The sequence below is a fragment of the Aedes aegypti genome, chromosome 1 (assembly GCF_002204515.2).
Source record: "Aedes aegypti strain LVP_AGWG chromosome 1, AaegL5.0 Primary Assembly, whole genome shotgun sequence".
Classification (NCBI taxonomy): domain Eukaryota; kingdom Metazoa; phylum Arthropoda; class Insecta; order Diptera; family Culicidae; genus Aedes; species Aedes aegypti.
This window is the reverse complement of record NC_035107.1, coordinates 215487609-215514068: the sequence shown is the minus strand read 5'-3', so window position 1 is coordinate 215514068 and position 26460 is coordinate 215487609. Positions and strand designations below refer to the sequence as shown.

The 26460-nt window shown below is 38.0% G+C and overlaps 1 protein-coding gene across 5 annotated transcripts in view; it reads left to right on the top strand.

Moving 5' to 3' along the window:
* Nucleotides 1-26460, top strand: part of LOC5574622 (ATP-binding cassette sub-family G member 8) — a 237720-nt gene that overhangs the window by 175711 nt on the left and 35549 nt on the right. For 4 of the 5 annotated variants that reach the window (XM_021857548.1, XM_021857552.1, XM_021857547.1 and 1 more), the window contains one exon: nucleotides 22105-22249. In XM_021857548.1, coding sequence (XP_021713240.1) covers nucleotides 22122-22249 — 128 coding nt within the window. In that variant the 5' untranslated portion in view covers nucleotides 22105-22121. Of the gene's footprint in view, nucleotides 1-22009; nucleotides 22031-22104; nucleotides 22250-26460 lie in introns of those variants that run through there. The other variant, XM_021857551.1, reaches the window with a different exon arrangement.

Sequence of the window (26460 nt, the reverse complement as noted above, 5' to 3'; positions counted from 1 at the left end):
TAGTTCAGCGTTATACACAGAACAATTATTTGGAAGTCTGATTTTCTTCGTTATTTGTTTGCTTTCATCAAATATTGCACAAGAAGTGATCGAATTTAATTTCGACCCATCTGAGAATAAAAAACGATAATTGGAATATTTATGGACAATTTGATTAAACATGGACTTGTATACCTTAGGATTTGTAGTTGTTTTACGAAAAACACAAAAATCAATATTGATCGGGTTCAGAAAGCAACCATGGAGAAACTTGACTATAATGTTCTGTTTTAATAGTTGGTAATTCTACATTTAAACGATTTAAAATCTTAGTACACCTAGAGTAAAAAGTTCGGTCGTTAACATTACGGCCTGCCGACAAATTTTGCATTAACTCTAGCATAGGATGGGTTTGATTTTTTAAAAATTCTTGAAATTTGAAATAGGGTATGCTGGTCTCTTCTTGAACTCAAAGGTAAAAAGCCAGTATCCACTAAAATACTAGCTACTGGAGATGATCGAAAGGCTCCGCTTGCTAAGCGAAGGCCTTGGTGATGGACGGATTCTAGAGATTTCAGAAGGTTTGATGACCAAGAGGAATATACACAGTCTCCATACTCTAAACGTGATAATACAATGCTGCAACTTAATTGATGTTTTTCGATCAGATCCCCATTTAATGTTCGACAATGTCTTGATAATATTCATAGCTTTTAAAGATCTTTTCTTAACGTTTGCAATGTGAGTTCGCCACGATAGTTTTCTATCAAAAATCATACCAAGAAACCTTACTTCTTCAACTTCCTTGATATTTTCATCGTTGATACGGAAAACCAAATTTGAGCTGTGTTTCCTCCTTCTACAGAAATGAACGCAAGATGTTTTTGATATCGATATTCTAAAACCGTGATTAGAGAGCCATTTTTTCGGTGACATATACAAAACGATATCATCGGCATAGAGCAACATTTTACATTTAGAGTCGATTTGCTGGAATATATCATCAATTGCTAGTAGAAACAAAGTAACGCTAAGAACAGCACCCTGAGGGATACCGTTTTCCAACTCATATGGAGCTGAAAATGTGTTTCCTCGTAGAACCCGAAATTTACGATTTTTGAGAAAATTATATATAAAGCATAACATGTTACCATCTATTCCAATATATTTCAATTTATTTTAAACATGGCGACGCCAAGTCAAGTCATAGGCTTTCTCCAAGTCAAAAAATATCACGTAGGTATGATGTTTTTTGAGAAGAGCTTCTTGGATATCGGATTCAATGATAGTTAAACTGTCTGTTGTTGATCGTCCGCGGCGAAACCCAAATTGATAGTCGGATAAAATGTGATTTGTTTCAATGTGCCAGATTAATCGTTTGTTAACAATTCTTCCAAGGAGCTTACAGAGACAACTTGTCAGCGATATCGAACAATAGCTGGAAGCCAAAGAAGAGTCTTTTCCAGGCTTATTGATAGGAATCAATATGGCTAGTCGCCATTCATTAGGAAAGATTTGTTGGGTCCATATTCGATCGTAAAATTTTAATAAATATCGTTTTCCTGATTGAGATAAATATTTCAACATTTCATAATGAATCATGTCAAATCCAGGAGAGGATCCTTTAGTCGAGTTTAGGGCTGATTTAAATTCGAAAGTCGTAAATGATTTGTTATAGGCTTGTTCATTGTTCGTAATAATTAGTGGAGATTTTTCGATTATTGATTAGTGTCTTTGAAATGAAGAGGAGTAATTTTTAGATGAAGATTTTTCTGAGAAGTACTTTCCTAAGAGTTCGACAATATCAGTACGGTTTGAGAGAATGGAGTCATTATGTTTTAATACTGTTATTAAATTGGATTGATGTCTCCCACTTATACTCCTTATTTGCTTCCAAATAAGTGTTTGCGGGACATTAGAGTTGGTTGAAGCTACCATATTTCTCCATGATTGTTTACTGTGATAGCGCATGAGAGCCCTTGCTTTAGATTTAAGTATTTTACATCGTTTTTCATTTTCAGATGTTGGATGTTTTTTAAAATAGTTTAAACTATGTGTTCTATCTTTGACTGCTTTCGATATTGTATCATTCCACCATGGGACTGACTTTCGTCCAGCTTTGGCAGACGATTTTTTAATACAGTGATTTGCTGCATTTATTATCATTTCAACAATGTGGGCATTCTGATCATCAATTGATTTATTGAAGAAAGCGTCATCAAAATTTTCCATTGGTGAAAATTCTTTCCAATCGACTGTTTTTAAAATCCTATAAGGTCGCCTTTCATCAACTGTACGAGTGTTGAGACTCACAACTTGAGAGGCGTTCTGAAAATAGGGTAATGGTCACTGTTACAGGTATCATCAAAAACAATCCATGAGAAAAGGGTGCTTAAAGAAGCCGAGCAGATAGTAAGATCTATGCATGTTTCTTTGCCGTTGGAAGAATTTAAACGTGTACCTTTGCCATCATTGAAGATATTAAGGTCGAAATTGGAAAGCAGATTTTCGATAAGCTTTCCCCGGGTTGAATTCACCTTCGAACCCCAAAGGGAATGGTGAGCATTAAAATCTCCGAGAATAATAAACGGCTTTGGTAATTGAATTATTAACTTAGCAAGTTCGTCATATTCGATAAGTTCGTTAGGAGGAATATAAATGTTACATACGGTAAATTTAAATGGATATAACAGTTCGACAACAACCGCTCGAAGTACAGTATCTACATTGAAACGACGAGAGACGAATTGAGATCTAACCAATGTCATTACACCGCCACGCGCTCGGTCATTATCAAATGTAAAATCACATCTATAGAGATCAAAATTTTTGAAATAAGCTGCGTTACGTATTTAAGGTGTGTTTCTTGTAAGCAAATTACCATTGGATTATACTGGGCATCCAAGACTTTAATTTCTTGAAAGCTATTGAAGAATCCATTGCAATTCCATTGTAGGATTGAGTTTTTACAGTCCATTACTGGCAAGGGAGATATCATAATCAGACGATCTACTACTACCGCTTGAAGAAGATGGGGCAGCTCTCATTCTCTTCACATCGAGTTCATGTTCATCTAATTCATTCGTATCTTGAGAGAGAGGACTGGATGCTTTCGCTACTTGATATTCCATGCCTATTGCACCAACATGATCTGAGCCAGCAAAGCGAATGGAGAGTCTAGTCGTTGTTGTTGAGAAGGAGAGCTAATCGATAAGGCTTTTGGTTCATCCACTGGCATTTGAGAGATCGAGTTCTGTACCTGTACCTGACTGTTCCTGACTATCTCACTAAACGTGTTTGTGATGGTGGGGTACCTAGCTTTGAACAACTGTCGAGCTTCCCTAATGCTAACGTTCTCGGTGACCTTGATACGTGTGATTTCTTGTTAAGCCTCAAACACCTTGCATTTGGTAGACCATGACGCGTGTTCTGAGGAACTACAGTTCCTACAGTGTGTTTTTCCTGAGCAATCATTGGACGTGTGACCTACCTGACAACAGTAACTACATACCTCTTCCTTCAAACAAAATTTGGACGAGTGACCGAAGAATTGACACTTGTATTATCTCATCGGCCGTGGAATGAACAAACGCACACTAAGAACATGGTATCCGATTTAGACACTCTCAGGTACTCCCGAAAACTTGAATGTCAGAATGTAGCTGTTGGTGGCGACCAGCTTACCGTCCCTTTTCCGCTTCATGACTTCGACATTAGATACTCCTTGCTCTTGAAGATCTTCCATAATTTCTTCTTCCGTAGCGTACCTGAGGTCAGCACATGTTTCGATTCCTTTTGTCTGATTGAGCTTGGCGTTTTCCTCGACAGCAATTTCCATGTCAAACATCATCTTACCACGAAGAAGCTGGTTGGCTTGGCTGATGTTTTTCGTTTTGACCAACAACGTTCCGTCCCTCAACTTGATGATGTTAAGTGGTTCACCGCAGATGCTCTTGATCCCTTTGTGGATGAAGATCGGGCTGACCTTGAAAAGAATCATCCTTCAAATCCTTGCGTTTGATTATGATGAACTCCCAAGTAACACCAAATACTTCTTTATCAGACGCATTATGAAGGTCTTGTTATATAAGAGCTCTATTGGTGAAATCTATAATAGCACGTGTAATATAAAAGCTAAAAAATAGTTTTTGAAAACATGTTCTGTCAAATTATTAGATCGCTAGCTAACACCTTTTTAAGGTATTATTATTGTTAAATTAACATCAATATAACTTCATTCATATTGAAGCTTCTTAACTAAACAATGACAAAATTTAAGCTTTAAGCCTGTTTTTTAAACAGATTTTTCAACTAAATTTAAACAGCATATGCCACATACTTCAGATGATTTTTTCTGTATTTTGAGAGGAAGAATATAAAACTCAACTGGCACAAATTCTGTAGAATGAAGGTGGTCACTTATCTTTTTGAAACACTCAAATGAAGTTCTATTGTCGGCTCTGCTAGAGGCTCACAAATTTTCACGCATGTCAAATCCGAGATGCTTATCGGAGTCGATGGGGTATAAGTATGTTCATTTTCGTGGACACCTGATCATAATCATACTAAAATCGAGGTAGAATATGCACTACTGACCTTTGCTCGGTGATCGACGAATACATTTTTTCAGAGCCATCGGTAATCGGTGGACAGGCGATTTGCGTTTCTACGCTTTAAATACACTATTTAATCAATTAAAGACTATACTGTGTGAGATAGGCTCGTCATTGTGATTACAATGTTTATAAACAATTAATATTTTGACGTTTAGATAGGTTTTGATCTTGAATAGAAAAAGCTATAATGAAGTTTTTATTGTGTTATATTTGTAATTGCAAAACATAATAATAATTTATTTTGGAGCAAACCTTGAATATGCTCTAAATATGTATTATAAACGTATATTATAAGTATTTTCAAAACTTGTTGTTGTCGTTGAACTGCAAGACGTATAGATTACAGTACCGGCTAAAAATATGAAATTATGACTGCGAGAGATGGATACCCTATTCTTTTGGTTAGAGATCTGGATTCATTTTGGTGAAGCGATGAAGAAATGTGATATTTGAAATGGACCAATAGTATGAGTCAGAATCAATGCGACCGATTATTTTTTTTAAATTTGAAATGTATTTTTTCACATACGAACTACTTTGAAATTACTTTAAGATTTCAACACAAGCTTCTACTAGAAACGTAAGCCATGTCATCATATATTGAACGGCACTGTAAGCTTCGCATAGAATCCGCCATGTTATTCCTCCATGCGGATCAAAACAAATCTATTAAAATAACAAAACTTTGATGAATAAATTAATTGTTTTTCATTTGCATTGCTGGCGCATGAATTCTATTAGAGTTACATTAGTAGTTTCACGATAAATCTTTCACCGCAATGAAAATATAACTAAACCTATTATATGAGATACATTATTTTTTTATCTGAATTATAATTGTGGTCATCTATTTCACCACTTGTGAATTATTTCTCAGGTCAATGTAGCCATATTATTCTAAACATAATTTCATTTATCAGTTTTTATGAAACTCTGCACTTTGTATGTAGTAATACTTTCAAATGATAAGTCTGTAATACAAAAGTATTTTGTGGGTTAAATCACTCGCAAATAGCTATACTTCAACTAATACAACTGACTGCATTATATATTGATGAGATTGTGATATAAATGTATTTTACAAGTTATATTACTTGTAATCTGCTTGATTTCGACAAAGACGGTGAGTTATATAAGTGTTTCGCCAGTGCTTATAGCTAGCAAATAACTTTATTATAACTTATAATAATTTCTGATTCAATGAATGCTTATAAAATGTTGATAATACGTTAATGAATTGTCTATTGGAATGATCTTGTAAAATTTCGAGATGTTATATGCCGCCATTTTTTGCGCTTTTTCAGTTATATAAGTGTGCGATATTAACTCAATAATACTAGAAAAATACAACCGAATATGTATGAAACGTTAATTTTAAACTACTATATGACAAGCTGTGTTACTAAGGCTTAGGACCTTCCCGATAACCATCGAGCTTGAGTTGCACTTCAGTTGCCTTTTTTTCCTTACCTCCTCCCTTTGGAGGGGCCATTTTATTGGCGGAACTCTTCTCGGCGACAGCAGTTGTAATGTCACGACCTTCACAGAAACAATAGACTAATACTCAACAAAGCAGAGTGTCGGAAAAGAAAAAAGTAGAAAACCGATATTTCCAATCAATAGAGGAGCACACTTGATATACGTCCTATCCAAACAAGAGTTTAACTGCGATTTTTTTTTTTATTATTATTTGCAACACTTTACACTGAAATAGTGCATTCGTGTCGTGAGATTCCAATTCTTACATTTAATTAATATTCTTATTTTTTCTTGATCGGGTCTGATACACTTTCCAATCCGATTCCGTATTCTGATTGCATGCTTTCACTCCCAGCAAAAGAGAAAAGTAAAAAGCGTGTTCAAAACAAGTTTAGATTACTAAAGAAACTATATAAGTATAAACGAGAGCTAAATCGTAAGTTTAAACCGTAGTCGTAGGTATAAATTTTACTCTATATGATCGTTTTACTAAAAAGTCTCATACTTTTAAAACCATGGAAGCATATTTATCGATCTACAGCAAATTGTAAACGTTTTTCTCCGAATATTTCAATTGGTAATCTCAGAATAACATATTATGAAAATAATAAGTGGAAAATACAATCGATTTTATTACAGCAGTGTTGCCAATTTTGATGATTGTCATTGTGCTTTGAAAAGTCTTCTAAAAATAAAACAATTATTTTCCTATTGTGCTTTAAATGTTACAAGGGACTAATTAAGTAACTCTATGAAGGCGTAAGTTATTTTCAATATTAAAACTATATTAGCACTTCCATCAGGACGTACTTTAAACCAAAAAAATCTACTCATATCAGTTCCCTTCAAATTTAAAATATTTTTCTCTAAAAATATCGGGGAAAAATGATTTTATTACATCTTTAAAATTGTTGCTCCAAAAGTAACTCGGTTTTTTCCATCAGGCTTCTTATTGATATTGCTTTTGAAGAACAAGCCTTTTTTGAAAATAAAAAATGTAGATTGTCGAATTTCCCAGCCAAATTAAATAATCATTGATTTTGATAACCTCAAAAAATCAACTGTTCTAAACGTTGTTCTATATTCATGTGCAATTAAATTATTTTGGAGAATATTTTATTATTACAACATTGTACAATACTAGTCGAACGATGTACAGAAAACCGATTGAAATTTCATTGATAAATAAAAAAGATACAGCATGCACAAGTGTTTCAAGAATGTGTCCAAAAAAACCTAAAGAATTATATTTTGATTTCCTTTAGCTAATATAACAAAGTAAATCTTAAACATCACGCCTTGGGTTCTCCAGTTATTAATAATGTGATTTCGTTGGAATGTTTTTGCTCAATATTTCTCCGAAAAATTGACACAGAAATTCTTCCAAATATACATTGCAAAAAAAAAAACACATGAAACTTTTTCCAGTTTTAGTACTTCATTCAACGTTTTCTTCAGGATTTTTTTTCCGTAACCATAATTTATGTATGTACATCTCTAAGAAAACTATCAAAAATAAATATGTAGACTAACAAAACCTCAAAACATTACTTTCTGGATTTCATAAATTTCTGCAAGGAGTATCCTCATTCCGGGATAAATCCTTAAAAAACTTCCTGAAAACAAAAATCTAACGGATGAATTTCTGAAGTATTTTTGAAAGGAATTTCAGAAGAAACTTCTGGGAGGATTTTATCACTATATTTTCTTATGAATAGAGAAAAATTCCAAAAATTTATCAGCAGAAAATTTCTCAAAATATTACTTGGTAGATTCCATACATTTCTGCAAAATATATGCCTTAAAATATCTTATTATATCCCTGGAATACTTCCTGAAAAAAATCTGAAGTATTTTCAGAAGAAATTCTTGGGAAACATATGAAAATATCATATAAGGGGGCCTTCCTTAGCCGAGTGGTTAGAGTCCGCGGCTACAAAGCAAAGCCATGCTGAAGGTGTCTGTGTTTGATTCCCGGTCGGTCCAGGATCTTTTCGTAATGGAAATTTCCTTGACTTCCCTGGGCATAGAGTATCATCGTACCTGCCACACGATATACGAATGCGAAAATGGCAAATTGGGCAAAGAAAGCTCTCAGTTAATAACTGTGGAAGTGCTCATGAGAACACTAAGCTGAATAGCCGGCTCTGTCCCAGTGGAGACGTTAATGCCAAGCAAAAGAAGAAGGTGCCTTACTCTTGATACCATCTATTCCCGAGCAAGATCCTTAGCAGTTTTTAGCGTGTATAAGCAGCTTACAGTACTGGGGCGTACTATCCGTTTGTTGTGGGACATATTGAACTGATGCTGGGGCTCTCTTTTTGAGTTGTGATATTTAGATGATGTAAAAACGATGTTATCTTCAGTTAATTGAGTAGATATTGTAAAAAAGTTTGCATATTTTTAACGACTAGTAAGATACTTAGCTTAGTGATGTTTTTTTTTTGTTAGAGATGATGCTTTTGACAAAAATATTTCCATTTTTTCTTAAGGGGGCATATAATACCAGGTTTCCCTAATGCTTACACCTTAAAAAAATTGAATATTTCTATTTAAAACTAACCTTACTATAAATAAAACAGTTCAAAATCATCATTAGACATCTCTGAACTAGGGAGTGTTAAAGTCCTCTCAAACAACAACTACAACAATACTTAGGAGCAAATACCATGTTGTACTGAAGATTCTACCGTTCATGGTGTTTTTCATTTTAAGATAACTCAAAAATTAAATAAGTTTTGAAAGTTTGAATTTTGACGACTTTAGAGACCAAAAAGTCAATGTTATTCCATATCAATAAAGTTGAAAATCAATTTGAACATTTTGAATACAAACTCTAAATTCTCAAAAAGCAAAAAAAAACAACAATAATTAAATTCTAGTACTTGTTTTAAAAATATATAGGGTAAAGATCTAGTCTTCGCCAACCAAAAAATTTGCACTAATTTTCGCCCTTTCATACAAAAAGTCTAAATTTGTATGAAGGGGGCGAAAACTAAAGCATGGCGAAGATTAATACATCTACTATAACTAGCAGCAGTTCAATTTTCGCTCGAAATTTAAAAAAATCCAAATATCTGTTGAATGTTGTTACACCGCATTTTGGTACCTATAACTTCGACGTTACGTACATATACCTGTTCATTAAAACTACTATATTTTGCAGTGTCAAGGCGATAATTATGTTTATTGACGCTGTGCCAAATTTGTTATTATTTTTAAAAATATTTTGTTCAAAAATATGACCCTTTGTTGATCCATAGTTGTGGGGTGACTGTAGCTTGAAACACCCCAAGACGACGACGACGACGCACAAAACGCAAACAGAAGCTTTAGCAGTGGCGTTCGCTGAAGTCAAGTGCTGCACTTTGTGTCATCCGGCCTCCGGCGTTTGCTGTGCGATGGCACTAGATCGCTCGTTCGGTGATGAATCATACGTTTGTCATTTCATTTAATGTGGCGACTCCCTGTTTAGAACTTTATGGGTTTCTCATTCGTCGAGAAGGTAAACAGCATCAAGGTGGAGAGGCGATTTATAATTCTCCGTACAAAGACAGGTACGTGTGAATCCGGGTGGAGACCGCGTTGCAAAAGATGGCTCATTAGCATCTAAAATGAGTAAACGCACCTTTTCGGTACCAATTGAAATGGGCAATCAAACTGGGGATAGATCAAATGGGAGGTTTTATAATGCTATTTTGGTGTTGACGATAGGATTGCTGGTGGAGATCCTAAAGCGTTTGCATGAGTATCTATTAAAATGCATCACTTATTTGCTATTTAGTGCAAACATTTATTCCTTCATTCCATTTGCTAATGTAATACAAACAATTACTCCATCTGCATTTAATTTGCAAGGTACGTGGGCCAATTAAAAACGTAGTCAAGAATATGATCTTTGCTGCCGATTTCCATCACCAAGAAAAAAAAAAGTTTCTCTCTGGAAGCTTAAAAAGCTTCTCTGTGGAAACTTAAAAAGCTTCTCTCTGGACGTTCAGAAAGCTTCTCTCTGTAAGCTTGGAAAGCTTTTCTCTTGAAGCTAGAAAAATTTCTCTCTGGATGCTTCAAAAGCTTGTATCTGGAAGCTTATCTTTGGAAGCTTGAAAAGCATATCTCTGTAAACTTGAAAAGTTTCCCCCTGGGAGCTCTCTCCGAAAGCTTGAAAAGCTTCTCTCTGGAAGCTTTAAAAACTTTTCTCTGGAAGTTTGAAACGCTTCTCTCTGGAAGCTCATCAAGTATTCGAATTAGTTTCATTAGAAACCCATGAGTTTCTTTTAGTTTTGCATTACATAAACTTTTCCTTCAGATGATATCTAATCAGCATGCTAAATAAGGATTTTACGTAACGTTCATCGAACAAGCTTTGAAAACAGGCTCACATTCCAAAGCAAATCTTAGCTTTCCTCTCCCGGACACCCCGCGGCTCGCATCCGAATGTGTGTGATGCATTCGAAATCTCGCCGGAACTCAACGATCGGTTCCCTGAAGCACGCTAATTTAGCATATCGCATAACGAATTCCGCTCGCAGCCACTTCACGCGCGAGGGGATCCAATCCATTCGTACGCGACAAACAGGTTTTACGCGCCCGATAGGACCCAACCCAACCTCGTCAGTCCAATGGGTCCAATCTCGATCTCGATCAGCAGTGACATGCTACCACCACAAGGCGGCACCAAGAGTGCGACACCTGAGTTGCATAAATTTTTGAGAAGAAAGTTTCCGAGGAACCACCCGAAAATGGTCACTTTCTCCCGCGAGGCCGCACCTGACCGGTTGCTCTTGTTGGGACGAACCACGACGGCGACAACGACGGGTAGCGGGGTACGGGATGATGATGATGGTAATGAGAAGAAGAGGAACGAACTTGGGAAGGCATTCAGGGAGCGCGCGCAGGAAGGGAACAATGAGAGGCGGTGAAAAGAAAGTCAAATCATCGCGATGACGATAAAGGTGACCGCCGGGAGTTGTCGGACGTCACCGATGAAATATGTTTGAGTAGAAGCAATGAACAAGTTGAATCCAACACGGAAGTGTGGGATTGTGTGAATCACGGGACTTGAGAGATGATAAATTAATCATCGGTAGTTTCAAAGTTGGATTTTCTAGGGTATGACATTAAGTTGGTCATGTTTTTATCAGATCTATGGAAAACACCAGAACCGGATTTAGACAAAAGAATTTTTGAGATCAACTTCCGGAATATCTTCTTTAGGACTCCGACAAAACCCTGATTGAAATTATAATGGAATTTTGTAGCAAATTCCTTCAGAATCTTATTTTGAAATCCGACAGAATATTTTTCGGATTCCGCCAGAGAATCCCCTTAGGGATATCGACAGACAATACCTCCAGGGATTCCGACAGAGATTTCTTCTATGGATTCTGACAAGATTTTCGCTTAGAATTCCGACAGAAAATCTCTCCAGGGGTTCCAACAGAGAATCTCTCCAAAGTTCCGACAGAGAATCTCTCCAGCGATCCCGACAGATATTTTTTTCAAGGAATTCCAACAGAGAATCCCTCCTGGGATTCCAACAGAGATTCCCAGGAATTCCGACCGAGAATCTCTCCAGTGATTCCAACGGAGAATCCCTCCAGGGGTTCCGACAGAGAATTCCTCCAGGAAATGCGACAGAGAATCTCTCCAGGGATTCTGACAGACAATCCCTCCAGGGATTCCAACAAAGAATCTCTCCAGGGATTCCGACAGAGAACCTCTCCAGGGATTCCAACTAAGAATCCTTCCAGGGATTCCGAAAGACAATTCCTCCAGGAGTTCCGACAAGATTTTCGCTTGGAATTCCAACACAGAATCTCTCCAGAGATTTCAACAGAGCATCTCTCCAAGGATTCCATCTGAAAATCTCTCCATTCCAACGGAGAATCTCTCCAGGAATTGCAACAGAGAATATCTTCAGGGATTCCGACAGAGAATCCCTCCAAGGATTCCGACAGAGAATCCCTCCAAGGATTCCAATAGAGAATCCCTCCAAGGATTCCGAGAGAATCCCTCCAAGGGTTCCGAGAGAATCCATCCAAGGATTCTTCTTTCTGGCGTTACGTCCCCACTGGGACAGAGCCTGCTTCTCAGCTTAGTGTTCTTATGAGCACTTCCACAGTTATTAACTGAGAGCTTACTATGCCAATGACCATTTTTGCATGTGTATATCGTGTGGCAGGTACGAAGATACTCTATGCCCAGGGAAGTCGAGAAAATTTCCAACCCGAAAAGATCCTCGACCGGTGGGATTCGAACCCACGACCGTCAGCTTGGTCTTGCTGAATAGCTGCGCGTTTACCGCTACGGCTATCTGGGCCCGTCCAAGGATTCATACAGAGAATCTCTCCAGGGATTCCGACAGGATTTTCGTTTGGAATTCCAACATAGAATCTCTCGAGGGATTCCAACAGAGAATCTTTCGAAGGATTCCAACAGAGAACCCCTCCAGGAATTCCAAAATAGAATCTCTCCAGTGATTCCATCAGAGAATCTCTCCTGGGATTCCGACAAGATTTTCACTTGGAATTCCAACAGAGAATCTCTCCAGGGATTCCAACAGAGAACCTCTCCAAGGATTCCAACAGAGAATCCCTCCTGGGATTCCAACAGAGAATCCCTCATGGGATTCCAACAGAGAATCTCTCCAAGAATTCCAACAGAGAATCCCTCCTGGGATTCCAACAGAGAATCTCTCCAAGGATTCAAACAGAGAATCCCTCCTGGGATTCCAACAGAGATTCCCAGGGATTCCGACAGAGAATCTCTAAAGGGATTCCATCAGAAAATCTCTCCAGGAATTCCAACATAGAATCCCTCCTGGGATTCCAACAGAGATTCCCAGGGATTCCGACAGAGAATCTCTCCAAGGATTCCATCAGAAAATCTCTCCAAGAATTCCAACAGAGCATCCCTCCTGGGATTCCACCAGAGATTCTCAAGGATTCCGACAGAGAATCTCTCCAGGGATTCCACCATAGAATCTCTCCAGGGATTCCGATAAAGAATCACTCTTCAGGGATTTTGACAGAGAATCTCTCCAGGCATTTTGACAAAGAATTCCTTCAAGGGTTTCGACAGATAATCTCTCCAGAAATTCTGACAGAGAATCCCTGCGGGGATACTGACAGAGACTCATTACAGGGATTCCAACAGAGAATCCCTTCAGTGATTAAGATTCTTGGAGAATCTCTCCAAGAATTCCTACAGAGAATCCCTCCAGGGACTCTGACAGAGAACCCCTCGAGGGATTCCGACAGAGAATCCCTCAAAGGATTCCAACAGAGAATCCCTCCAAGTATTCATACAGAGAATCCTTCCAGCGATTCCGACAGAGTATTGCGACAGAGCGATTCCGACCGAAATGGCGACAGATAATCCATCCAGGGATTCCGACAGAGAATTCCTCCAGAGATTCCGACAGAGAATCCGTTCAGGGATTCCGACAGAGAATCCATTCAGGGACTTCATCAGAGAATCCCTCCAGGGATTCCATCAGAGATTCCCTGGGATTCCGACAGAAAATAGGCTTCATTTGTATTGGTATTGCAAGAAGAAATAGTGATGTCATATTTTCGGCACTAGACGAAGGCCATGACATGTTAACAATATATATTGTTTTTATTCTGGATTGCTTTGATGAAGTTACGATTAGTGTCTTTTAAAGATTTTTTTTTCTTGTTGCTTGTAGAGAATCTAAATATTGGATGACATTTTTTTTATGCTTATGAATGACCCAGTATTATCCAGTGTAATCTAATTTGGATTTCACTAAGAAAATAGTACAGGTCGGACTCGATTATCCAGAGACTCGATTATCCGGTGACTCGATTATCCGGGATTCGATTATCCGGAATTTTAGACTCGATTATCCGGAATTAGTTTTTTGATGTTCTTGTTTTTCAATTTTTATGCATAAATCTGAGATAATTTGGTATTGCAATATACAATATAAATGGTTTTGCAGTTTAGAACGTATTTAAGAAAAGAGGAGTTTGAAAAAATGTTTTTTATATATGCCGGTCAAAATTTATTTTTCTTGTAAAGACCCCTACTGTTCCTAGAAAAAAATCTGGCTATGCCACCACATCATATAAATAAAAAAACGAAAAAAGATAATATTTCAGTTCTTTTATCAAAGATTTCATTTTTTTTCTTAGTGATTCGATTATCCGGAGTGAAAAAAAATCGATAGTCCGGATAATCGAGTCCAACCTGTATTGCGCGAATCCTTCAAATAAACCCGATTTTTTGTTTGCTATATGGTCAAATACATCAAGGCAATGCATAAACTCCCCGAGAGGGTGAAGCAATTCCCCTGACAGGGTAAAGAAATTCCCCCGAGAGGGTAACATAATTCCCCGTGAGGTAAAGTACAGTGGAGATTCGCAGGTTGGAAAAAAAATCCAACTAAAAATCACTCGAAGAGTCAAGAGTCGATGTCAAACTGACTTTGACGTCTGAGCACCGCCGCATTGCAGTCTCCATATACAGAACGAATATGCATGTATATGTGCATTCCGTGACGATATGCTCCCGTATGCGTGAGTGTGAAGCATTTTCACCAGTTGTCAGTCATTCCAACTAACGGGTTGGATTCGCTAGCTGGAATGCAGTCGTGTTCCAACCAGCGAATCCTCGCTGTAATTCCCCCGAGAGGGTAAAGTAATTCCCCCGAGAGGGTAAATCAATTCCCCGAGAGGATTGAGGTATGAAGTGTGAGGAATGAGGAATGGCAGAGTATGGAATAACGAATGAGTAATGAGGAATGCGAATCGAGGAATGAGGAGACAAAAGTGAGAAATTATGAGTGAGGAATGAGGAGTAAAGAGTGAGGTCTGAGGAATGAAGAATGAAGAATGTCGAATGAGGTGTGAAGTGTGAAGAGTGAGGAATGAGAAGTAAGGAATGAGATATGAAGAGTGAGGATTGATGAGTGAGGAATAAGGAGTAAGAAATGAGGAGTGAGATATGAGGAGTGAGGAATGGGAAGTGAGGAATGAGGAGAGAGGAATGAAGAGTGAGGAGTGAATAATGAGGAATAAGGAATGCGAGATAAGGAATGAGGTGTGAAGAATGAGAAGTGAGGATTGATAAAAGAGGTGTACAGAATTAGCAGTTAGGAGTGAGGAATGACGAATGAGAAGTAAAAAATGTGGAATAAAAAGTAAAAAATGAGAAATGAGAATTGAGAAATGAGGAGCGAGGAATGAGGAATGCGCATTGAGAAATGAGGAATGTGAAATGCGGAATTAGGAGTGGGGTGTGAAGAGTATGGATTGAGGAATGAGGAGTAAGGAATGAGAAGTGAGGTGTGAAGAGTAAGCAATGAGGAGTGAAGAGTAAGAATTGAAGAATGAGAAATGAGAGATGAAGAATGAGGAGTAAGAAATGAGGAATGAGGGGTTAGGAACGAGGATTGAGGAATGCGGAATGAGCAGTGAGGTGTGAAGAGTGAAGAGTGAGGAATGAGGAGTACGGAATGAGGAATGATGTCTAAAGAGTGAGGAATGAGGAATGAGAAGTAAGGAATGACGAATGAGAAGTGAGGAATGAGTAGTGAAGAATGTGGAATGAAGAGTAAGGAATTAAGAATGAGAAATGAGAGATCAGGAATGAGAAATGAGAGATGATGAATTAGGAGTTAGGAATGAGGAATTAGGAGTGAGGAGTGATTAAAGAGTAACGTAAGGACCCGATTCTGTCAGCCCCTCGATGAAATCTAGGCTGACAAGATGAGGAACCTGACAAAATCGGGACATTTTGTTTTTGTTCATGTATATCAATTTTCGACGTTTAAATATTGATTTATGGACAGCGTTGCAAACCATATAAGCTTTCAAGGAGGGAGAAGTCTTCTAGAATAGTTTTTTAAAAGGGCCTATCAAATGAAACAAGAGTGATATGTGAGAAATGAAAAATGAAGAGTGGGGAATGTGGAATCAAGAGGGAGGAGTGAAAATTTAAGAATGAGAAATCAGAAGTGAGGAATGAGCAGTGAAGAATGAGGAATGAGGAATGAGAAATGATAGATGAAGAATGAGGAGTAAGGATTGAGGAGTGAGTAATGAGGATTGATGAATGCGGAATGAGGAGCGAGGAATGTGACATGAGGAGGGAGGAATGTGGAATGAGGAGTGAAGCATGAGGAAAAAGGAGTAAGTAATGAGGAATGAGGAATGAAGAGTAAAGAACGAGGAATGAGGATTGAATAGTGAGGAATGAGGAATGAAGAGTGATGGATGAGGAATGGGGAATGAGGAGTGAGAAGTGAGGAATAAAAAATAAGCAGTGAAAGATTATAAGAATTTATTTTCATGGAAGAAACGATCTTATTATTATAAGAGTAGATCGGGAGGAGAATATAGGAATTGAGAGGAATGCTAGAGAAGATGTAAAATAAGCAGAAAAAAAAGCATATAGTTTCAGTAACATTGATAAATAGGCAAACGGGAAGAGCCGAATGACACGTCAGTCTTGTAAAGTGTTTCGAGCGATGAAGTTGCGCTGGAATTAATCCTGTTGCAATTCGGCTGATTGAGCCATTACCTTCGAATTTGCCGGGCCGGTACCTCCCTCCAGACACTACACTCTCCAAGGATTCCGAGAGAGAATCCCTCCAGGGAATTCTTCCAGAGATTCCGACAGGACTTTCGCTTGGAATTCCAACAGAGAATCTCTCCTGGGATTCCAACATACAATCTTTTCAAAGATTCCGACAGAGAATCTATCAAGGGATTCCGCCAGAGAACCCTTCCTGGTATTCAGACATAGTATCCTTCCAGGGATTCCAACATAGAATCCCTCTGGAAATCCGACTAAGAATCCTCCCTGGGATTCCGACAGAGAATTTTTCCAGGGATTTAACAGGATTTTCGCTTGAAATTTCAACAGAGAATCTCTCCTAGGGTTCCAAAGAGATTCCAACAGAGAATATCTTCAGGGTTTCCGACAAATAATACCTCCAGGGATTCCCACATAGAATCTCTCCAGGGATTCAAACAGAGAATCTCTCCAGAGATTCCAAAAGAGAATCCCTCCAAAGATTCCGACAGGATTTTCGCTTGGATCCCGACAGAGAATCTCTCCAGAGAATCGCTCCAAATACTCCGACAGAATATCTTGCTCGGAATTTCGACGAAGACCTGTTTGGAGTTTTAACATGAATCCAGGGATTCTGTCAGAACTTAGTTTGGTTTGATTTGTAAGAGTCCCGTTGTTTTCCTACCGAATCTTGTTTGAGGTTTCTATTGGATCATGTTATGGATTGCGATAGAATCACATCTGGGATTCCAGAAGACACCCAATTTCCAAAGAAACCCCGTTTCAAATTCTGGCCAAATTTTCTTTCGATATGAATAGAATCCTATATGAGATTTCAATACTGCCGAATTCCCTTGACAGAAATCCGTTAGCAATTACGACTGATTGCAAACTAGGATTTATAGAGAATCCCGTAGATGTTTGGATTCTGACAGAATTCCATGTGGGATTTGGTATTCCAAAAGAATATTTTCTTGGATTCCGAATGAATCTCATTTGGGATTCCGAATTATTTCTATTTGAGATTATGACAAAATTCCGTTTGGGATACCGACTGAATTCCGATAGAATCCCGTTTAGGATTTAAAAAAAAACTTGTTTACAATTTTGACATTATTGCTTTTTGACACTCCGACATCATCGTATTTGTGATGGTGACCGTGATTAGGACATATTCTTTCCTGGGATTCTGACAGAATTCCTTCTGGTGTTTCGACAGAATCTTTTTAGGGATTCCGTTAGAATCCCGTTTGAGATTTCATCAGAATCCCGTTTGGATTTCCGTCAGAATTCTGTTTTTGATTTTCGTTTGAAATTCCGACAAAATATCTTTTACGATTTTAAGAAAATCGTTTGATATTTAGACATAAATAGATTATGGATTCCGACAGATTCCTGTTTGGGATTTCTCTAAAATCCCATTCGTGATTTCGACACAATCTCGCTATTAAGTCCGACAAATCGCTTGCAACTCAACATATTTTCAAGGAACTTTCATCGCTCATTTCCAGCTTACTCAACTCGCTTCATCTAAGCCGTTGCACAACCGCTGTTTCCATAATGTCATAATCCAGCCGATCCAATCACACTATTATTCAGAATCGAGGCAAGCCTTGCCGTTAATTGCATCCACCGTGACACATAATCACCTCGTCATTTGTCATTTGCACCAGTGTGGTGACTGGTGAGTGCATGACTTGGGCAAATCTCGTTTGTCAGTCCGACAAATTAGCTCAATCCCGCGCGCTAGATCGGTATGTGATCGACACGTTGTTGTCGTCATCATCATCTCCCTTCGACGTTACGGGCGTCGTCGTTCGCTGATGACTTGGATAATTTCCTATTAATAATCATAATTATAATGAGGCTGGTAACGGTGCCAAGTAGGCGTTGACTTTTCCTCTTGGTCTATGGGCTTCTTGGAAGGGACCCTACCGCGAAGCAAGGTAAGGTAAGGTAAGGTGGTTCAAAATGTTGACTTAAGCTTAATCGTTCTACACAGAAATAACAAAGTTACTGAAAAAAATCTATAGCTTGCAATACTTTTTTTCGCTGATACAAATATGTTTTCCAGAATAGTAGTTGACGAGGATGGAAAAAAAACGTCTCTAGCGATAAAAAACAAAGTATTTGAATGGTCTAATGGTGGTAAGCTCCATCGAAGTTAATACGCCAATCGCGTATTATCCTCAATTTTACTATGGTAAAATCGAGGATAATACGCGATTGGGGTATTAACTTCGATGGAGCTTACCACTATAAGAGGGCCGTCGTTCTTACAGCAGCATGATTTGAACAGCTCACTACGCGCACGTAGAACAGATATATGAAGCATCCGATGCACTGTTTGTCGTGGGACAAAGAGTTTATCGGATGTTGTTACAAGTCGCGATCAACTTTAATCATGCCGCAATCGCGCTATTATTTTTCACTCAAACAATTTTCGAACGATTTCGGAATTACAAACAGCATGTCCGGACTTAAATCAATAAGTAAGAGTAGAAAAATCTTCAAAACAATAGAACTTTGATTCGCGAACAAATAATCGCTAGCCCACACGCAACACGATTCATTTTTCGGGGAGCGAAGTTTGTTGTGATGGCTTGACGACAAAAGATTAATCGTTGTTGCTTTGATCGCAGGATAAAGAAAACCGCGAACCATCATGTATTTTGTCATGATCACTAGATTTCCATCCTTGGTAGTTGATAAAACGGAAAATATTTGTTTTTATGAAGCATATACAATTGTACTTAAGGTGAAACATCTCGAGAACCATAGATGGCCGGCACAATGGCCGACTTGTGACCCTACTCACGATTTCAGAGGCACAAAACTGGAAGAATAGTTGGCAATCGTTTCTGATCTTCTTATTTTAAGCTTTTTGCTAGTGCACAAAGCCAGAATAAAAAGTGCACTGTTGTTGGATGCTTTCTTTGCGAGATTTGTGCCTTTGAAGTTTTAGTGTAATCTTAGAAGTTGATTCAAAACTGTTTCAACTTAAGACGCATTTCGCGGCAGCACTCTCTCAGATTTCAACGAGGGGGGCGACACATCCAGATATATTAGATTACAAGGATAACTTTGACCAATCTTTGAGATGCCATTAATCTTCTCACAGCATATTATCTTGTTTCATCTGTGGCATCTTATAAAACATCTTTTGCCATCTTCATAAATCCGGCTCATCTTTCCGCATCTTACATGAGCGTTTTAACGGATTGATTCAGATGTCTGCGATCAGCAACAAAGACCAACGAAACATCACAAAAATATTAGTAGTAACCTGTAGTAACTTATAATAGTTTATTTTGTAGAAATAGAGGTTGAAGTGGTAGGAATAAATTTTAATACAACAACAACATTGTCACTAAGTCGAATTTTCCAGTATGTAAAAGATTGTTGCTGAAGGAAAACGGATAAGGAAGAGAGCACACGAGGTGGGAACATCATCGGTGCAATGTTCCCGAACATCATGACGCATTTCAAGTCCAGCAGATTCTTGTAGATGTTCTCCTGAGTTTACTAGTGGTCAGAAGTTTGGGCCGGTTCCAGCAGGATGCTGGTCATCGGTCCCATGATGCGACCGGAAAGGATGAATAGAACGGATGTGTTTGCTGGATATCCCAGCAGAAGCGGTTCCTGCAAGATCAAATCACTGATGACCAGAAGAGGCGTGTAGCTTGAGGGACAAATGTCATTTCGACGATCGAGTTGCTTTGTGGATGGACATGAGTGGACCACAGATGGCGTTCGTTGACCAGTTTATTGATTTTGATGGGGTTCCTCCTGGCGCATTGAATCGAGAGGGGCAGCGGAAGAAGCTCGTAGTAAATGAATTTGCATTGTGAATTAATAAAATGAATTTCCCTAGTTGTTCTGTACATGCCATTACTGACAATTCCTGAACAATTTATTGATTTAAAATATGTATAATAATAAGACTCATAGTTTTTTCGCTTTCCGGAAGCTAGGAATTCCGTAGATTCTATCGGGTTAACTTTGGCGAAACTGTGAGGCAGCAAGTTAAGCTGTAAGCCGATGTTTTTGGGGAGGATTGGTCTATCATATCTACGGATGATATTTCGGTTGTGCAGTTCTCTAAAGATTAGAATGGTTTTCACTAAAATTGTATATAATACAGAACACATTTACCTACCCCTTCCGGAAGCCGAAATCCAGTACCGTAATCATGATCGTCGGATTTGCTTTTATTAAGCGTTTTCTCGCATGTAAATAATGATAAACTCAGAACAAAAACAACTACCTTAAAATTTCTCAGAATTTAGCATCTTAAACATAGTTCTGGAAATAAATAGTTACCAATTAGGCTCACTTTTCTACAAACTGTTTATAAAAAACTGTAGCACTACGCTCCACATCATCAACATCATCATTGATTCTTCTTCCACCCATTCACATCTCCATGCATCTCATCAATCTGCACGCATCGTTCAGCAGAAGATGTCAGCGCATAAAGCACGTCAAATCTAGAATAATACACTGATATAAAAAATCGGACTTTATCCTAGAGAGCATCTAAACGGTGATCTGGATGTGTCGCCCCCCCTCGGATTTCAATTGATTTTTCTGGATGTGTAGACCTTGGCTAAGTAAGCTACTTTGCGTACTTAGTTTTCCAAAATTTATCTGGACTATCAAACTTTTTGACACGATTTATTTTTCCAAAATAATTTGATCGAAAATACAAAAAGTGTTGTGATTTGATAATTAAGGGAATAAGGGTGAGTCCACTTTTCCCCATCAATACATTTTGAACCACTTCGCCCTAGTTCACTCTCATATGGAGCATGCCAAGTGATGTGGTGACTTACGTAACGATCCCTGGGTGATGTGCCACCAGCTCGCGACGCCCTTTTCCGACCGAATCAACCCATGGTCCACGAGCGTCGACAATGGCTGTTACAGTTCTGGGCTGTCGTCGTTATTATGCGCCTTCTCCGTCAGCGAACACGCGTCCAATCGTTGATGTTAAGTCGAGAGGAAAGAAATAAACACATTCCTGCACTGACTGACGGCCCTCTTCTGCATACAATGCACAACACGCCGTCCCAAAACCCGAACAAGAAGAATGACGACGGTTGTTGTTGTTGTTATTGTTGTGAATGGTGACGGTTGGAGCTTACGAGACGCGGACGCGAACTCTCACTTTCACTTCTCGAAGCTACAAGGCGGCTTTCCGCTGCGCCGCCGTCCTGTATTCGTATAAGTCGCTACAAATTTACCTCATGTAGCCCCATAACATAAATCGTCTTTCTATCCCAAACAACACGTGTATTCATTCGAACGACAACCTCTTTTCACCTGGAGTACCCCTCGTCCCAATCTGAACGGGGGGTTTCTGTTTACTTCAATCTGTCAAAAAGCGTCAGCAACGCTGCCTGCGATTCGATGTAACAAGGCATAGACAACTTGATCTAATCGTTTGCTTATTTTACCTCTCTCCTTCTCTATTCATTTTGGACAGAAATCGGCACGAATGTTATGGAACTGCGCACGATGACCACCCCAAAGCAACAACGCGAGGATCGAAGATACTCGGTGCCCCACGGGATGCATGGATCGCTACCACCCGGCGCAGCGGATGATCTTCACGCGTGGTCCATCTATCGGTAAGTTATGGCAAATGTCAAATGCTTTTCAAAGTGATTCATTAACTGTCATCGGAATTGAATTTTTCTCATGAGGAACTCTATGATGTGTACAATTCAGACTGCTTTTAACAATTTGATAAAAAGTTTCTCGCTCCATTTGAAAATTATTAGTTTATGGTCCTTGCGCCCTAAATGTGTAATCTCCTATTGAAAGAATTGCATAACAAGTAGTTTAGCAATGACGATAAAAAAGTCGTTTTTTAAAATCAGTTATTAACTTACATATTAAAAATTTCTAGTTACCCACCCCTCTGAGACGTCGACATGACCCCCTAGGGATCCACAAACCACCGGTTGAGACATCCTGATCTACACAAATACTTGCAATACCAAGTAACAATTCAACAACATTTTAACTTTCACTTGGTTTTATTATTATTTTGTTTGTTACGGTTACTAAAATGCTAAAACAGCTACATAATACATTCAATGATTTTCATTTTATTTTTTAAAGATTGCTGCTTGTCACAAGAAAAGCGAAAACATCTGAATCGACTCCAATCAGCATTTATAAAAGCACTTTTTGAAGCTTTTGACAACTTATGAAAAATTTCAAAAATTCAAACTGTTGTTTGGGATGCCGTGCTCTCCATAAACGATTAGGAGCCTAATTTAACCTTACTGTATTTGAATGTTTTGGTGCAGTTAGAAAACAAAATGAACATTTAATACCAAACCCTTAGAAGATTTCGCCTGATTCCTGTAAAGATCGTCGACAAATGTCGACAAAATTTCGGAAATCCAGGGAATTCAATTTTTGACATGGAAAGTCAGGGAAAGTCGGGGAATCGCACAAGTGATCAGGGAAAATACTACAACATCAAACAAGTTGATTGTCTGCAAAGTTATTGATTAGGCCAACTCAGCAATACAATCTATATAAATAAAAATGGAATGGTGTTTGTATGTCACGAAATGGAATCCGAACGGGTCAACGGACTTGCACAATTCTTGCACTGTTGTATTCATATAGGGTTCCAACGTGTTTGTGTGTATGAAATTCCCGGTGAATGAAAGTCGAAAAAACGAGCGTGAACGGAACTGTTATTTTGTATGGGATGATTCATAGCGTTTTTGAAAAGCCTACTTGATGGCGAGACGAAGTTTGCCGGGACCACTAGTAGTTAATAATAATGATCAAGATTAATGGGAAACATTGGTAATCAATCTTTCAAAATAGCAGAACACCATTGAGACGCTCTTATGCATAGTAGAATAAACTGTACTTTACTACTTATACTTATCCTCAGAATCCGAAATTTTCTTAAATGAACAGCAAAAGCATAAACAGCATCAACAGTACTCTTCAAAGTTGACGTAGATTACTCCAAAAATATTCAGTTCTTAAGTTTCCTTAATCAGCTCATTGCCTAGTTCCGCTCATTCTGCTCAAAATATGGTAGTAAAACTGGTAAAACGATAAATAGAGAAAACGTGAGAGTTCTCATTTTCAAGAGCACAATCCTGCAAAATGTAATATTTCTTGAATTTTTATATCAGGTTTTTCCTGAAAAAAGTAGAAATTAAGAAAATACCACAAAGTGCTCTTATACTTATACTTTTCCATTTGAGTATCTATTAAAATTTAGATTTTTTCATTTTAATTTTCCATAAAATTTTGAAAATGTCGTGAATTAGAGTTCAGCTGTTACTTCAGGATTTTAATCAGGAGCTTTCTTACAAAATTTTGTCCAGTTTGTTTTTATAGGATAATACTTAGGAAATTCTCCAAAAATTCTGAGGATTGTAACATTCCTCAACAACAAAATTTCAGGAATTTTGTTTCAAGGAATCTGCTCGATAATCCATTGACAGTTTGTGAGATTACTTGGCGATACTCATTGAAAATCATTCGAGCATTGCTGCCGTTAAAAATATTTTGATAAATTCTTCGGGCAAAGAAATCATATCGAAATCCTAAAATATTAGCTAAAATAATTAACGTGTAAGGAATCATCGTGAAAAGTTGTTGGAGGTATTCTATGAAAAGATGAATACATAATGCAAAAAAAATCATTACAAGTCCATAAAAAGGATATATTTTCCAGTGACCCTCGTCTAGTTTTCAAGTTTTATATAATTACGACATGCTGCATTCATTCATGGTGATGATAATCGCATCAAATGTCAGAAAAACGAGAAAGAAAATTGGGTCGAAGAGGTAACATGCTAACAGGTCAACATGAACACTTTCGTGAAATTAAGTGAATACAATATAAAAACTTCTCTGGGTTCATCGCTTTGCACAACTTCCAATAGACAATTCAAGCAAAACATAAACTTTCATCTTATCAAAAAGAACATAAACAATACAGATTTCACGCAGTGCAATTTTTTTTTATGAAATATGCGTATTCTCAAATGATAAGGTCCATCTCGTCCCACGTGTTCATTATGACCCTAATCCCCCTGTATATTAAGAAAAAAAAATAAGAAGTTTCCGGGAGAAATATTTGAATTTCTGAAGAAGTATTGGAGGAATACTTTGGAAAAAACGATTGATAATTAAAAAAAGAATTTCTGAGAAATCTCTGTTGAATTCCTCGAAGCGATTCTCTAAGTTCTTTGGTAATGGCTGGATTTTACCAGGGAAAATAAATAATCAAAATTCAGAAAGAAAATCCCTTAAAATAGCATATAGTGATAGTGTTGCGCCCTAAAGACTGCACTCGAAAAAAATGAGACATACAAAAGTGATCACCAAAATTCATATTTTTCTTACACACTTTATTTATTTATTTATTTATTTATTTTATGTCGTCAATCAGAAGTAGACCATTTTGTTACAATTTTACACTTAATATTATATAGTTTGAAAACGTTATTTTCTTAATCTAGTTCGAATTTTGATATGACATAAATTTTTGTTTTAGTTCCGATTTCGTCATAGTAAAGTCAATGGTTTCGCAATGTTTATTGTAAACAGACATTATTTGATTTAAAGGCTCAAATTTGGCATAATTTGTGCGGTGATGGTTTGTATAAAAAATACTACGACTTCGCAGTTGTCTTGAAGGAGCATAAAAATTTAATTTTGATAAAAGTGTCATCGAGTCAATACGATGCGAAACTATATCGTTTACGAACGAAATCATTGCAAATTCGCGACGTTTCTTCAATGTTTGAATATTAATGAGTATGCATCGTGCTTCATAAGATGGTAGAGGTAACCTTGTCCAACCTAATTTTCGAAGTGCGAACAACAGAAATTGTTTTTGAACTGATTCTATACGATTTTCATGGGTTGATGAAAATGGTGACCAAACTATGCTACAGTATTCTAAAATTGAACGCACATAGGTTATGTATAATGTTTTCCCAGTTTTTCTTCAAAAGCTTCATCGCTTTTCTTTAACTTCTTCTTCATTATCGCCCAAAATTTTTCGCTCGGACGAAGTTCTGGTGTATTTGGCGGATTCGTCTTCTTCGGGACCACATTGACGCCCTTTCCTTCATACCAATCCATTGCAGGCTTGGCGTAATGGTACGAAGCGAGATCCGGCCATAACACCGAAGGACCACAAGGCAAGGCAAGCGCTTCTACAAGCATTCCTCTCGATAAATCTGCCACTCGCCGATCGCCTGCCATAACAGTTTTCGCCCGCTTTTAGTGCGCCGCTCGATAGTCTTCGTCTCCTGGAACATCTACACTAAGCGGGACACGGTGGAATGGTGGATTTCAAGCCCTTTGCCGATCCATTTGTGCGACTGACCAGGTTTATTGATCAACGCGCACAAGATTTGCTGGCGTAGCTCTTCTTGTTGCGAATGCATCTTGAAAACTACTTGACAGATCGCTATATAAACATAGCACTCTAAGCTAGTATTACCAAAAATTTCAATAAGTTTTACCCATGCGATAAAAAGTTGCGCCCAAAACTAAGTGTCACATTTTTTTTCCGAGTACAATTTTGTAAAAGTATGATCTGAAATTCCGTGTTCAATAGATTTCAGGCAGTTTTCCAAGGTGCCGACTCTTCTTTCTGGCATTACGTCCTCACTGGGACAGAGCCTGCTTCTCAGCTTAGTGTTCAATGAGCATTTCCACAGCCCCCACAGGGAAGTTAAGGAAATTTCCATTAAAGATCCTGGACCGACCGGGACCTTCAGCATGGCTATGCTTTGTAGCTGCGGACTCTAACCACTCGGCTAAGGAAGGCCCCAATAAT